This window comes from Lotus japonicus, chromosome 6 (genome assembly GCF_012489685.1).
Source record: "Lotus japonicus ecotype B-129 chromosome 6, LjGifu_v1.2".
Taxonomy (NCBI): domain Eukaryota; kingdom Viridiplantae; phylum Streptophyta; class Magnoliopsida; order Fabales; family Fabaceae; genus Lotus; species Lotus japonicus.
The window spans coordinates 43,182,586-43,194,965 of record NC_080046.1 but is presented as its reverse complement, the minus strand read 5'-3'; the positions used below and the strand labels follow the sequence as shown (position 1 = coordinate 43,194,965).

Here is a 12,380-nt window from a genome sequence, read left to right as displayed (position 1 = left end):
ACCGCTGGCACCAAAGAATCTCCTCTTGTCGCAAGAGATCATCCAAACTCTCCTCAGCCTGTTTTGTCTGTTCAAGCACCAATTCGGATTGAACCTCCCGCTGTAAACGCTGTAAAAGAACCTGTGTCTCAGAAATCTTCTTTGGTATATCTCCATATTTTCCTCTCCCCCACCTATCTAGAGCCACCCCCACACCCTCAATTTTCCCCACTATATTTTCCCCTGATCGGTGCCAACCCGCGGCCACAATGGAAGCACAATCCTCCATGTTTTGAAGCCAAAGCTCTTCGAACCTGAACCTGTGTTCTCTTCTAGTTTCATTTCTTTTCTGAACACTACATTCCACCCTAATTGGGTTATGATCTGATTTAAATCGCCGAAGGTGAGTTACATGAGTCACCGGCCACAAAGAATGCCAAGCATCATTTACCAAAGCATAGTCTAACCTCTCTTTGATGGTGTGAGGGGCTTCTCGCTTATTCGACCAGGTGAACCGATATCCAGAGAAACCAACCTCATGCAAACCACAATCAAGACAGGTTTGGGTTACTTCCTGCATACGGATAAGGTTCACAGGATCTCCTCCCAATTTGTCAGAGGGACTAAGTAAGTCATTAAAATCACCCACACACAACCACGGGACCCCGTCCCTAGGTTTTAACCGCGCTATTAAAGCCCAAGTGTCTCTTTTCCTTCCTTCCTCAGGGAAACCATACACCGCCAGAACCTGCATGCGATCCTGCGAAGTAGGAGACTTAATCCAAAACAAAATATGATTTAAAGAGAAATTGATTACCTCAACAACAATGTCGTCACTCCAAATCAAACAAAGACCCCCCGCTCTGGACCGCCCCTGCCCCATACAGTCAACAGGAAACAGGTTAGGCAGAATCAGAGAACGACGTCTAGCAGACAACTCCTGAGATTTCTTACGTGTTTCCGAGAGAAACACCACGTCGGGAACTTCTGAACGAATTAGCCGCTGCGCGGCTAGAACTGCCCCCAGGTTCCCAAGCCCTCGGCAGTTCCAAGCTACAATCCTCATTGAGGTGGGCGGAGCTGCGCCGCATGCTCCGCCAATCCCAATCCATCATTCTGATTTTGCTTCTTTAGAGGTGGTGAAATACCCGTGGGACTCAGAACTGGTGTAGAAGAAGCAGAGCCAGCACCTGTTCTCTTTCTCGATCCAACTGTTTTTTCTCTTGGGTCGTTGGCATCCCATGTACTTTGATTTCCAATCTGGACCACTTTGTTATTGTTTGGCACATCAAAAGAAAAAGAATAATCCTCATTTCGAGCACGTGTGCTGCCACTACCGCCAAGCATGTGATCAGTGGCGGAACCAGGAAATTTTTGAAGCCTGGGCAAACTTTAGAACCGCAAATCCACACGTGACACAATATATAAATAGTTATAAACCGAAATAAAAGAGACTCGCCATTTTACTAATATACTTGCTCTAAGAACCAAAAATCTTCTCATATTTGAAATTTAATGATCTAAAGTTAATATTCAAGGATTTTTTAAAGAAAAGTTGAACTAAAGTTCATATATACATCTCTTCACCGTTGGGCATAAACATTACCCCATAAAGAGAAAGAACAATGGGAACATTCCAGCAAGGTTACATTCCATTGATTCAATCAAAACATTACAACAAAGTTCCATTCCATTGATTGAAAACATTGCACTTGTAGCAAGCCCAAGTTCTATTAATAATTCAAAATTGCAGCAAGTTCCATTAATTTAAAATTGAAGTGCATAACTTCCATAGTTCCATTTTGTTTTTGGATAAGCTACAAAATAATAAACAAACACAAGGGGTTCTTGACCCACTTACAAGAGGAGATAAAGATCAAAATATAAGGAGAAAATAGTGTATAGAGTGTAGACTACTCTCTAAAGCACCCTGAAACTTAACAGCAACAAGTACCCACCACCCACCAAATATAATAAAACGAAAATAGCCCCAACATACTCAACGAATATCTATTTCAATTTTCACAGCGCAACAAGATACAGAAACAATATAATAATAGTGAGACTAAATTGGAAACAAAACAAAGGCAGCAGCACACCACAGATCTGAAACTTAATGCAATCCCTTCATACAGTATTCTAGAATCTTCCTCACTCACTCTCTGGCCTCTGCCTCTCAATTTTGCCCTCTTCACACATTACACAACCCACCGCTCACCCTCTCTGCGGCACACACAACCCTCTGTTTTTCTTCTTTTTTCCTTCTTTTGTTTGTTTTCTCTCCTTTTGTTGCAGGCAGAGTTGGAGGACACAATTTTGGTCCTTTGGAGAGCAATACCGATTAGGGGATTTCGGTGGCCGATGGGTGATGCAATTGGAAAGCACTAGAGAATGGAGATTGTGCATCTATTCTCTGCCTCATCAAGTTGATGTCCCTGTTTTGCTCTTGTTTTTCCTTTCCCTTGTTTTCTCTTCCGCTGTCCCTGGGCTGGCAAACACTGCGCTTCTGTTTCCTTTGCTCTTCTGCTCCAAGCCTCACTCTGCCTCTCTCAATTCCAAGCCCTCACCCTCACCACGCCTCACTCTCTGTCTCTCTCAATTTTGCCCTTTTTTTTTTGTTCTTTTGGGGTCCAAAATATGATCTGGGCCAAAGAAAAAAGTTTTTTTTGTGGCCAGAGCCTGGGCACAGGCCCAGGGTGGCCAGGCGGTGGATCCGCCTCTGCATGTGATGCACCCCATCTTCATGTGGCTCATCCTCATCATAGAATAAGTCATCATCCCCAATCTCATCATCATCCATTCCCTCCACTGTTTCAGCAGCATATTTTCCTTTCCCACTCAAACTAGACGTCCCAAGATTCTCCTTCATAGGCCCATGCACTGTTGCGTTCGTAAATTTATTTACTTTGGACATGTATTGCGCAGCTTGCTTTTTGGCATGGTCCTCATCAAATAACAAATCATCCTTGTCAAGTTCAGTGTCCACCGGGTCATCCCTTTTTCCAACAGCCCCGTTCTCTTCCATGCTCTTACTGGATGATCCAACATGGGTCTTGGAACCCCAGAACTCAGCATTTTTTTCCTTTGACGGACCTGTGAAGTCACGCCTATATCGCCCACCATCCCCATATTCTTCATCTGCTCGAAGCCAAGCGCCATAAAGCATGGCCCCATTATCCTGCTCACCCATTTCAGCGCAATCCCGGACTACGTGATCCATCATCCCACACTTGTAGCAGTAATTAAACAACTTCTCATACCTGAACCGCACCTGGAAAGAGGCTCCATCCTCGGCCTTCATCGCTTGACCCCGCCTTAGAGGTTTTGTGACATCAACCCAGACGCGGATACGCATATATTCCCTGAAGCGATGAATTTCTGCCCTATCCCACGTTATGAGACCAGCGAAAGTGCTTCCCAGCGATCGAACCACAGCTGCAGTTCTTAGGCTAACCCGCAAGTTGTAAACTCGAACCCAGAAAGGTACCCTCACCAGAGTCACCTGAGATGGGATGGAGTTTACATCAAATTTTGCCATGACGACCAGAAACCTGTTCACGTACCACGGCCCACCTTGCACAGCAAAGTTGCGTTCCCTTGTGTTGACGAATCTGAAGAGAAAGAGGTTGTTAGACACCTCTCGTATCTCCACATGGTTCTGTGATCCCCATAGGCGTCCCAGCACACTCCGGAAGACGCGTGTGATAAGGGCTGGTTCAGAAATCAGCCTTCCCACCGCCCAAACGTCCGCCGCTAGCACCGGATCCATTGTCACCGGTCCGACGTTGAGGACCTCCGCCTCAGATCCAGACAACACCCATTGGTCCTTGTTGTTTCTTGCCATTACCGCTACCAATTTTTGAAAAACTCCACCGGCTGAAACGACACTTTCTAAGAAAACCACTTCCTGTTGTAAACCACGGTGCTATTACAGCCCAAAAAGTTGTCAGAAGAACATTCAAGTTGCTAAAGACAAACCAAGTCAAACGGCGGCTAGACCTAGAAGTTTGAAAAAGTTCCAAACCCTAGGGGAGTCTCTCTCTCTCTATAAAAGATCATCTATTGTTTTCACTTTTGGTGTGCTAAAAGGTATTCACAACTAAATGGCATGAGACTAATCCGTCAAGACTATAAAATGTCTCTCCTAACAAATCATTCTCCATACACAGTGCACATGGATCAAACCCTTAACTAAGAGTTTAAGGACATCAATTATAAACCAACTATGCTGAACCTTGTTTCTAATTTCCTCAACAACACGTTGCAAAGAAAGATCAAGCCATTTTGAAATCTCCACATTGGTACTAATCAAGACAAAGCAGTAATAATATTAAAACCAAATAAATGGTTACAATAAAAATAAGGAAAGCATATAATAACAAAATTAAAGCCATTGATAGAAAAGAAACCGTCACCAAGGGTTAAATGTTAATAAAAAAGAAATTCAATGAAATGGTAACGTTTATCCATTAAATGAGATGATAGATAATGATTTAATTTTTAGGTTCCGACTAGGGTGGGCAACCTTTTTTTTTGGTCCACCCATGAACCATGGGTGTTTAAGTAATTTACTATAGATAAATAATAAAAATTAAATCCTAAACATTTCATACCTCCAAATCAGATCTAACCCAGATCTTTTTAAAAAAAAAAAAAACCCAGATCTAGATCCTTCTGAGTCTCCATCTCAATCTTCTTCCTCTGAATTGAATTTGTGAAATTGGCTAAACAACGTCCAATGCTACCAACCAAAACCAACCTATCTCTACTCTAGCATCTTCTTGTTCTTCCTTTCTCGCCAATATTCTTCCTCCTCTGTTGAAGAAAATGGAACCCAACCCCAACGATTTCCCAATTTTCAGCCACCTTTTGCACAAGCAAGATCCCCAAACCTACCCACCTCCACCTTCCTCATCTCAACCACCTCAAAGTGCTACCCTTACTCACCAACTTTTCACCGAACTCAACATCACCCACACCAGGTCGTTGATCCCAAACCTCCGTTTCCACCGGCGGCGTGTTCGAGCTGCATTTGGGAATCATGCCGTAGCTACGCCGGAATCTCACCGAACGGCCGTGATTTCTGTTGCTCCATGGCTTCCGCCGTAATAGCCAACCAGAACGAACCCAATTGGCCACAACATAGAGGTGGTGGAGCGGGATTCATGGGAAAAGTACCATTATCTGATATCTGTTTTCGTGGTCTGCTTCTCCCTTTCAAAATCCTCTCTTTTAAGCTCTTGCTGGTTCCATATTTCAACAGTGGTTTTTCTTGCTTGTTTTCTCTCAGATTTTCTGTGTTCGGTGTCCTGTCCCTTACTCTCTCGGTTGTATCCTTTGTGTTTAGCAAAACCCTAATTTTTTTCAATTATAGGGTTTGAATGTATGGGTTTGGGATCTGTAGGAGGAGAACCGCCGCCGCCAACATCGATGCTTGGTGTCAGAGTCGCTGGTGAGGAGATGAGCTGAAGGAACTGGGAGCAGAGATGTAAGAGGAGAGCTTTGGGTCTTTGAGCATGACGGAGTCACAAATTTGGGATTTTGGGTCTGAAGAAGATAAAGTGATGAAAATGAAGAAGTTCTTGCACCATCACTGTTCCTCCTCCAACCAATTTTTGTTTTGGTACAGGGAATCTGGGATTTGAATCGATTTGATGAAATCTGGAAATCTTGAATTTGTTGGAATCTGGAGAAGTTTGTGAATTTGATTGAATCTGAAATCTTAGAATTTTTTTTAAATAATAAAAGAAAGTATATTACACTTCTACCCTTTTATTATGCTTTCAATCCTAACCATTCATCTATAGAATATTCTTTGATTTCTTTGATTCCAAGATCTGACAGTTTTAAAGAGTGGACCACCGGTGGACCAAATAAAAGGTTGCACACCCTAGTGGACACCTAATTTTTAAAACTTTTGAAATATTCTTAAAATATCCAACAATCCATACATATGTAAAATATTTTTACGAGATATATTATATATATAGTATTGATTCCGCACCATGCACGAATGAAATATGAGTATGAATAAATGAATAAAATGATAAATTGAAATCAAATATATGTCAGTAAATTAGAAAATGTTAATCAATTATTGGTGAAAAGCTGATGTTTTTGATATCATTTACTTTGCAATTTTTTGAAATAAGGCATTTTTTTTTTGAAACTAGGCATATGTTTCTTATATCCTTCAGAATTGACTTTTGTAATAGCTTTATCAATACATACGTTACTTATTATTAAAAAAATTATTTTCATACTTTGATATCCAACTAAATGTCAAGAATTACAGATTGACAGGAGCGGAGGGACATATGGGTTGGGTAGGGAGAGATCCAAGGATCGATTCCTGACGGGTACAGTTTATCTTTCCGATGTAAAAAAAAAGTCACATTTAACTTGATTTCAAAAAAAAGTCACATTTAACTTTTGTTTCCAATCCAAAGTCGTACATTTTTTTTTCTAGTCCTAAGTTACGTTTAAAACCTTGGTATCCAAATATTATAATTTTTTTTGATATAAAAATAAGCATAAAATAAAAAATAACCATAACCATAACCATTAAAAAAAGACTTTATCGGCATACATTTTTTCTTAAACTATTTTAAATTTCAAATATGTTTAATAGTAGAAAGTCACAATTGACTTTTGTTAATTATTCTAATACTAATAATAGCCGGTCTATATCATAAACTATTTTGGTATAAAAAATCATATATAATAAATGTAAAATATGTTTAATGGTAGAAAAGTTACAATTGACTTTTGTTAATTATTCTAATATCAATAATAACCATTTATTATATTTTTAGTAATCAAGGTTTTATTTGATGTATCAAATACAATAGACATATTCTCAGTGCGACGCACGGGTAAAAAACACTAGTTAAATGTCATATTGATACCGTAGTTTTTTTTTGAAGGATAATAATATAATAATTATTTTTGAAAATATGAAATTATTTAATCTTTAGAGTAATGAAAAATCAGAAAATACAAATATAACATCATTTACCTACCAACGAGAGTCTACTCAAGAAAGGAAAAACATGAGGGGTAATGGGCTTATTAGCCCAATAGGATCCGACCCGAAAGAAGAATGCAAAACCCTTGTTTCATCGCTTCAAACAAAACCTTGTCTGTGTTCGTTTCCTTCATGCAATTCATGTGTCTTTACCACTAAACAATTGGTTTCGTGCGTTCCTGTTTTTCGTGTGCAGTTGCTGTCGGTTTTTCGCAGACATGGCGGCGAGTGACGGTGGTGGCAAGAGCACCGCCCGTCGGGATCATCTCCGGGAGATTGAGGTCAAGGTTCAAAAATGGTGGGAAGACAGCAACGTATTCGCGGCGGAGCCCGGCGACGCGCCGCCGAAGCCCGGCGAGAAATTCTTCGGGACTTTCCCTTTCCCTTACATGAACGGTTACCTCCATCTGGGTCACGCGTTTTCCCTCTCCAAGCTTGAGTTCGCCGCCGCTTTCCACCGCCTCAAGGGTGCCAATGTGCTCCTCCCCTTCGCCTTCCACTGCACCGGCATGCCCATCAAGGCCTCCGCCGATAAACTCGCCAGAGAGATCCAGCGTTTCGGTGACCCACCGGTTTTCCCTCTAGAAGAAGAAGAAGAACCAGAAGAGGCTCCTCCTGATGATGATGCAAATGCAGGTGGGAAAGTCAGTTTCAAAGGGAAGAAGTCCAAGGCTGCTGCTAAAACAGGCACACAGGTTTACCAATGGGAGATTATGAGGAGTGTTGGGATTTCTGATGATGAGATTTCAAAGTTTCAGGACCCTTACAAATGGCTTTCTTATTTTCCACCTTTGGCTGTGGAGGATCTCAAGGCTTTTGGGTTGGGTTGTGATTGGAGAAGGTCCTTTATCACCACTGATATGAACCCATATTTTGATTCTTTTGTTAGATGGCAGGTGAGGAAGTTGAAGTCCATGGGGAAGATTGTGAAGGATGTGAGGTATACTATTTTTTCTCCTTTGGATGGACAACCCTGTGCTGATCATGATAGAGCAAGTGGTGAAGGGGTTCAGCCCCAAGAGTACACTATTATCAAGATGGAGGTGGTTCCACCTTTCCCTCCAAAGTTTGAGGTGCTTGAGGGAAAGAAGGTGTTCCTTGCTGCTGCAACTTTGAGGCCTGAGACTATGTATGGGCAAACAAATGCTTGGGTTTTGCCTGATGGGAAATATGGGGCTTTTGAAATCAATGAGACTGAGGTTTTTGTTATGTCACACAGAGCAGCACTTAACCTTGCCTACCAGAATCACTCACGGGTCCCTGAGAAACCCACTTGCTTGCTTGAGCTCACTGGCTATGACTTGATTGGCCTGCCACTAAAATCGCCTCTTTCTGTTAATGACACTATATATGCACTCCCTATGTTGTCTATTTTGATGGATAAAGGTACTGGGGCGGTGACCAGTGTTCCTAGTGATGCACCTGATGATTACATGGCCTTGCTTGATTTGAAGTCAAAGCCAGCATTCAGGGCCAAGTATGGTGTTAAGGATGAATGGGTGATGCCATTTGAGATTGTGCCCATCATTGAAGTTCCAGAGTTTGGAAATAAGTGTGCCGAGACAGTTTGCTTGCAGATGAAAATCAAGAGTCAGAATGAGAAAGAGAAGCTTGCTGAAGCCAAAAAGCAAACTTACTTGAAAGGATTCACTGAAGGAACGATGATTGTTGGAGAGTTTACTGGGAGGAAAGTTCAGGAAGCTAAACCCTTGATTAGGAGCATGCTTTTGGATTCAGGTCAGCATTCATCACCACATTGTTTTTAAATATGTATTATCTTATTATTATTCTCATAATTTTTTTACAATTTACTCCTACTTAATTTAATTATCTCTGGTAATTCAAAATAGTACAGCAACATGCCAACATATGATTATTATATAACAATATGAAATAATTTTGCGGCAATAATAAACCAAAGTTTGTTATATTTTTCTTTAGGTAAATATAAATTCTTAAATTGTTTTGTTTTACATGTATGCCTGTATCTTGCCCTAGTAACTGAATATTTGGTTCTACACTTTCAGGTCATGCTATTGTGTACAGTGAGCCAGAGAAGCGGGTGATTTCAAGATCTGGTGATGAATGTGTTGTAGCTTTGACAGATCAGTGGTACATTACATATGGGGAATCAGAATGGAAGAAGTTAGCTGAGGAATGCTTGTCTAGCATGAGCTTGTTTTCTGATGAGACAAGACATGGATTTGAGCATACTTTAAGCTGGTTGAACCAGTGGGCTTGCTCACGATCATTTGGTCTTGGGACACGCATACCATGGGATGATCAGTTCTTAGTTGAGTCTTTATCGGATTCCACCATTTACATGGCTTATTACACTGTTGTGCATTATTTGCAGAATGGTGACATGTATGGATCTAGTGAATCTGTTATCAAACCTCAACAGTTGACTGATGATGTCTGGGATTATATTTTCTGTGATGGACCTTTCCCTAAGTCCACTGATATTTCATCATCTCTTTTGGGCAGAATGAAGAAGGAATTTGAGTATTGGTATCCACTCGATCTTCGAGTTTCTGGTAAGGATCTCATCCAGAATCATCTTACCTTCTGCATTTACAACCACACTGCAATTATGTCCAAGCACCACTGGCCACGTGGGTTTAGATGCAATGGGCACATAATGCTCAATAAAGCGAAAATGTCCAAGTCCAGTGGAAATTTCAGAACTATTCGTCAGGCAATTGAGGAGTTCTCTGCGGATGCTACTCGATTCTCTTTGGCTTATGCTGGTGATGGCGTTGATGATGCAAATTTTGACTTTATGACAGTAGATACTGCAATTAAACGGCTCACTAAGGAAATTGCATGGTATGAAGAGATCCTGGCAGCAGAATCTTCTATGAGAACTGGTCCTCCATCTACTTTTGCTGATTGTGTGTTTGCCAATGAGATTAACATTGCTGTCAAAACAACTGAGCAAAATTACTCAAACTACATGTTTCGAGAAGCACTCATAAGTGGCTTTTTCAATCTTCAGACTGCTAGGGATGAGTATAGATTATCATGTGGGGTTGGAGGTTACAATCGTGAGTTGCTGTGGCGGTTTATGGATGTGCAGACACGTCTTCTAGCACCTATCTGCCCACATTATGCTGAGTTTATTTGGAGAGAGCTTTTGAAGAAGGATGGTTTTGTGGTGAAAGCAGGCTGGCCAACAGCTGAGGCTCCTGATCTTACACTGAAGAGTGCCAATACATATCTGCAGGGGTCTATTGTTCTTATGAGGAAGTTGCTTCAGAAGCAACTTTCAGGTTCAAAGAAAACAAATAAGAAAGGTGCTCCTGTTGCATCACTGACAGAAAACAAGGTAACAGGCTTGGTATATGTAAAGGAACAATTTGATGGTTGGAAAGCCGAGTGCCTGAACATTCTCCAGAACAAGTTTAACAGAGATACCCGAACTTTTGCTCCAGAATCAGAGATATTGGAGGCTTTGCAACATAGTTCTGTTGGTCAATCTTCTAATTCAGAACAAATTCAAAAGCAATGTAGACCTTTCTTGAAGTTTATGAAGGATGAAGCCATTAAACTTGGGGCTCAAGCGCTGGATTTGAGATTGCCATTCGGTGAAATGGAGGTTCTTAGGGAAAACTTAGACTTAATCAAGAGACAGATAGCTCTAGAACATGTGGAAATTTTATCTGTAGCTGATGCCGGTTCTGTGGCTAAAGCTGGATCTCTTGCTTCTCTGCTTAATCAAAATCCTCCATCCCCAGGAAATCCAACTGCCATCTTTTTAATTCAGTAGCTACTCGGGTGAGTTTCTTAAAGTTTCTCCTTTCTTAAAATAGGATTTGTCTTTTTTCAATATTTCTGTACATGTCGGATGGTTGTTGTCTCCTCTCTTGCTACAAGGTTTCACTGTAATAATTTTCAAATTTTTTTATGATTTCCATTTTGTTCTACATATAGCTGATTCAGGCTCTCTTTGTTATTGATAATGTCTGCAGAATTATGACTCTTTTGATAGATCTGGCGGTTATAAAAATGTTGGGATGGACAACACAAGATTCTGGATACTATGGCATAGAGCTTTCTGAGTCCACCCCTGTCTTTGTATTGCTGTTGATGGAGTGTCTGATGAATCTTCTTCTTCTAGGCTGAAGGCTCATATTTAGCAGAAGATTGATTAGTTTTAATTTTGTTATTTTGATTATTATTTAGTGGCTATAGCGGACCTCACTTAGTTTTAATTTTAATTTAAGGTGGTCCAATACTACTTTTACACATCGCATGAGCTGAAGTTATCCCCAAGTATTTACATATGCTTTTATGAATCTTGTGACATATTAACAACCTCATTGATTAGACGTAAATTTTGACAAAGAATTTTCTGCTTTATAGTTTATACGTTCTTCAGAAAAAAATTGAGTTCTGTTGATTTGAGTTAGTAAAATGAAGAATATATAGGATTTGATTAGTATGAGGTTGAATTTCTTAAATATGTCTGAGATTCATAATTTCTGAGATTGATGATCTCAAATTTCGGTGATGTGTGGATATGTGCTATGTGCTTATAGATTTTATTTGAATGAGCTATGTGCATCAAGCTGTCTTTTTTGAACTAATTTTTGCATGCTGTCAAAATGTGAAGTCTTTACTTCTCTTTGTATGGTCTTAGAATTAAGTTGAGATTACTCATGTACATATTTTTTTGGAGTGTTGGCCAAGTTAGAAGCTTAAGGTTTTATTGCTCTCCTAGTTTAAAACAAGCTTTAAAATAGTTTTTTGAACCTAAATGTTATTTTGATGTCATTTGTGTTTGTTGACTTGTAATTTTTGAAATTGTGTCATGTTACTTTATTGCTATGCATGGTACTTTTAGGCCTTGAAATCATGACGGTAAATGACCTTAATTAATCTGTGGTTCAATCTTCACTTAACTAAAATTGCGATCATAGTGAGATTTGTTTAGAGTTGCATTGTAGGTGCTAAGTATGTGTTTTCTGAATTTAGGATTGATGAGGAGGGGTCTAAAATAGAAACTTTCTATGGCTCAGTTTGCTTGGAGCCACGAGTATCTGCACTTCCTTATTCGCATGCCGTGGTGATTTAAGCATTTATCGCATAAACCCCCATTAATAAGTTAATTTGAGATACTTATTGAAATGAATTGAAAGCAGGGACGCACCCACGTTTAGCTTGGAAGCACGATAAATTTTATGATGCTCCAGCAGTATATATATCATAGCATTAGGACATTGATATTATGCCCCCACGAGAATACTTACTGGCTTACTGCCCCCATATACTATACGGTACCACTTTTGTTTTCAATCCCAATTGTACAGTAAATTATTTATGTTCATTACACATTTCTTCAACGGTACAGAGAGCTCACATGCCTAGCCAT

The 12,380-nt window shown here is 40.2% G+C and overlaps 2 protein-coding genes across 2 annotated transcripts; one reads left to right on the top strand and one right to left on the bottom strand.

The window, feature by feature from the left end:
- Positions 1–1,718: 1,718 nt before the first annotated feature.
- Positions 1,719–3,867, bottom strand: LOC130724316 (uncharacterized). Its single transcript, XM_057575519.1, has one exon. The coding sequence runs from the start codon at positions 3,821–3,823 to the stop codon at positions 2,549–2,551; it is 1,275 nt and encodes a 424-aa protein (XP_057431502.1). The 5' UTR covers positions 3,824–3,867; the 3' UTR covers positions 1,719–2,548.
- A 3,242-nt stretch (positions 3,868–7,109) lies between these two features.
- LOC130722853 (leucine--tRNA ligase, cytoplasmic-like) lies at positions 7,110–11,323 on the top strand. The gene is made up of 3 exons (XM_057573707.1): positions 7,110–8,743; positions 9,034–10,783; positions 10,978–11,323. Exons 1-2 carry the CDS (start codon positions 7,225–7,227, stop codon positions 10,773–10,775), a joined length of 3,261 nt encoding a protein of 1,086 aa, XP_057429690.1. The 5' UTR covers positions 7,110–7,224; the 3' UTR covers positions 10,776–10,783; positions 10,978–11,323.
- The last annotated feature ends 1,057 nt before the right edge of the window (positions 11,324–12,380 follow it).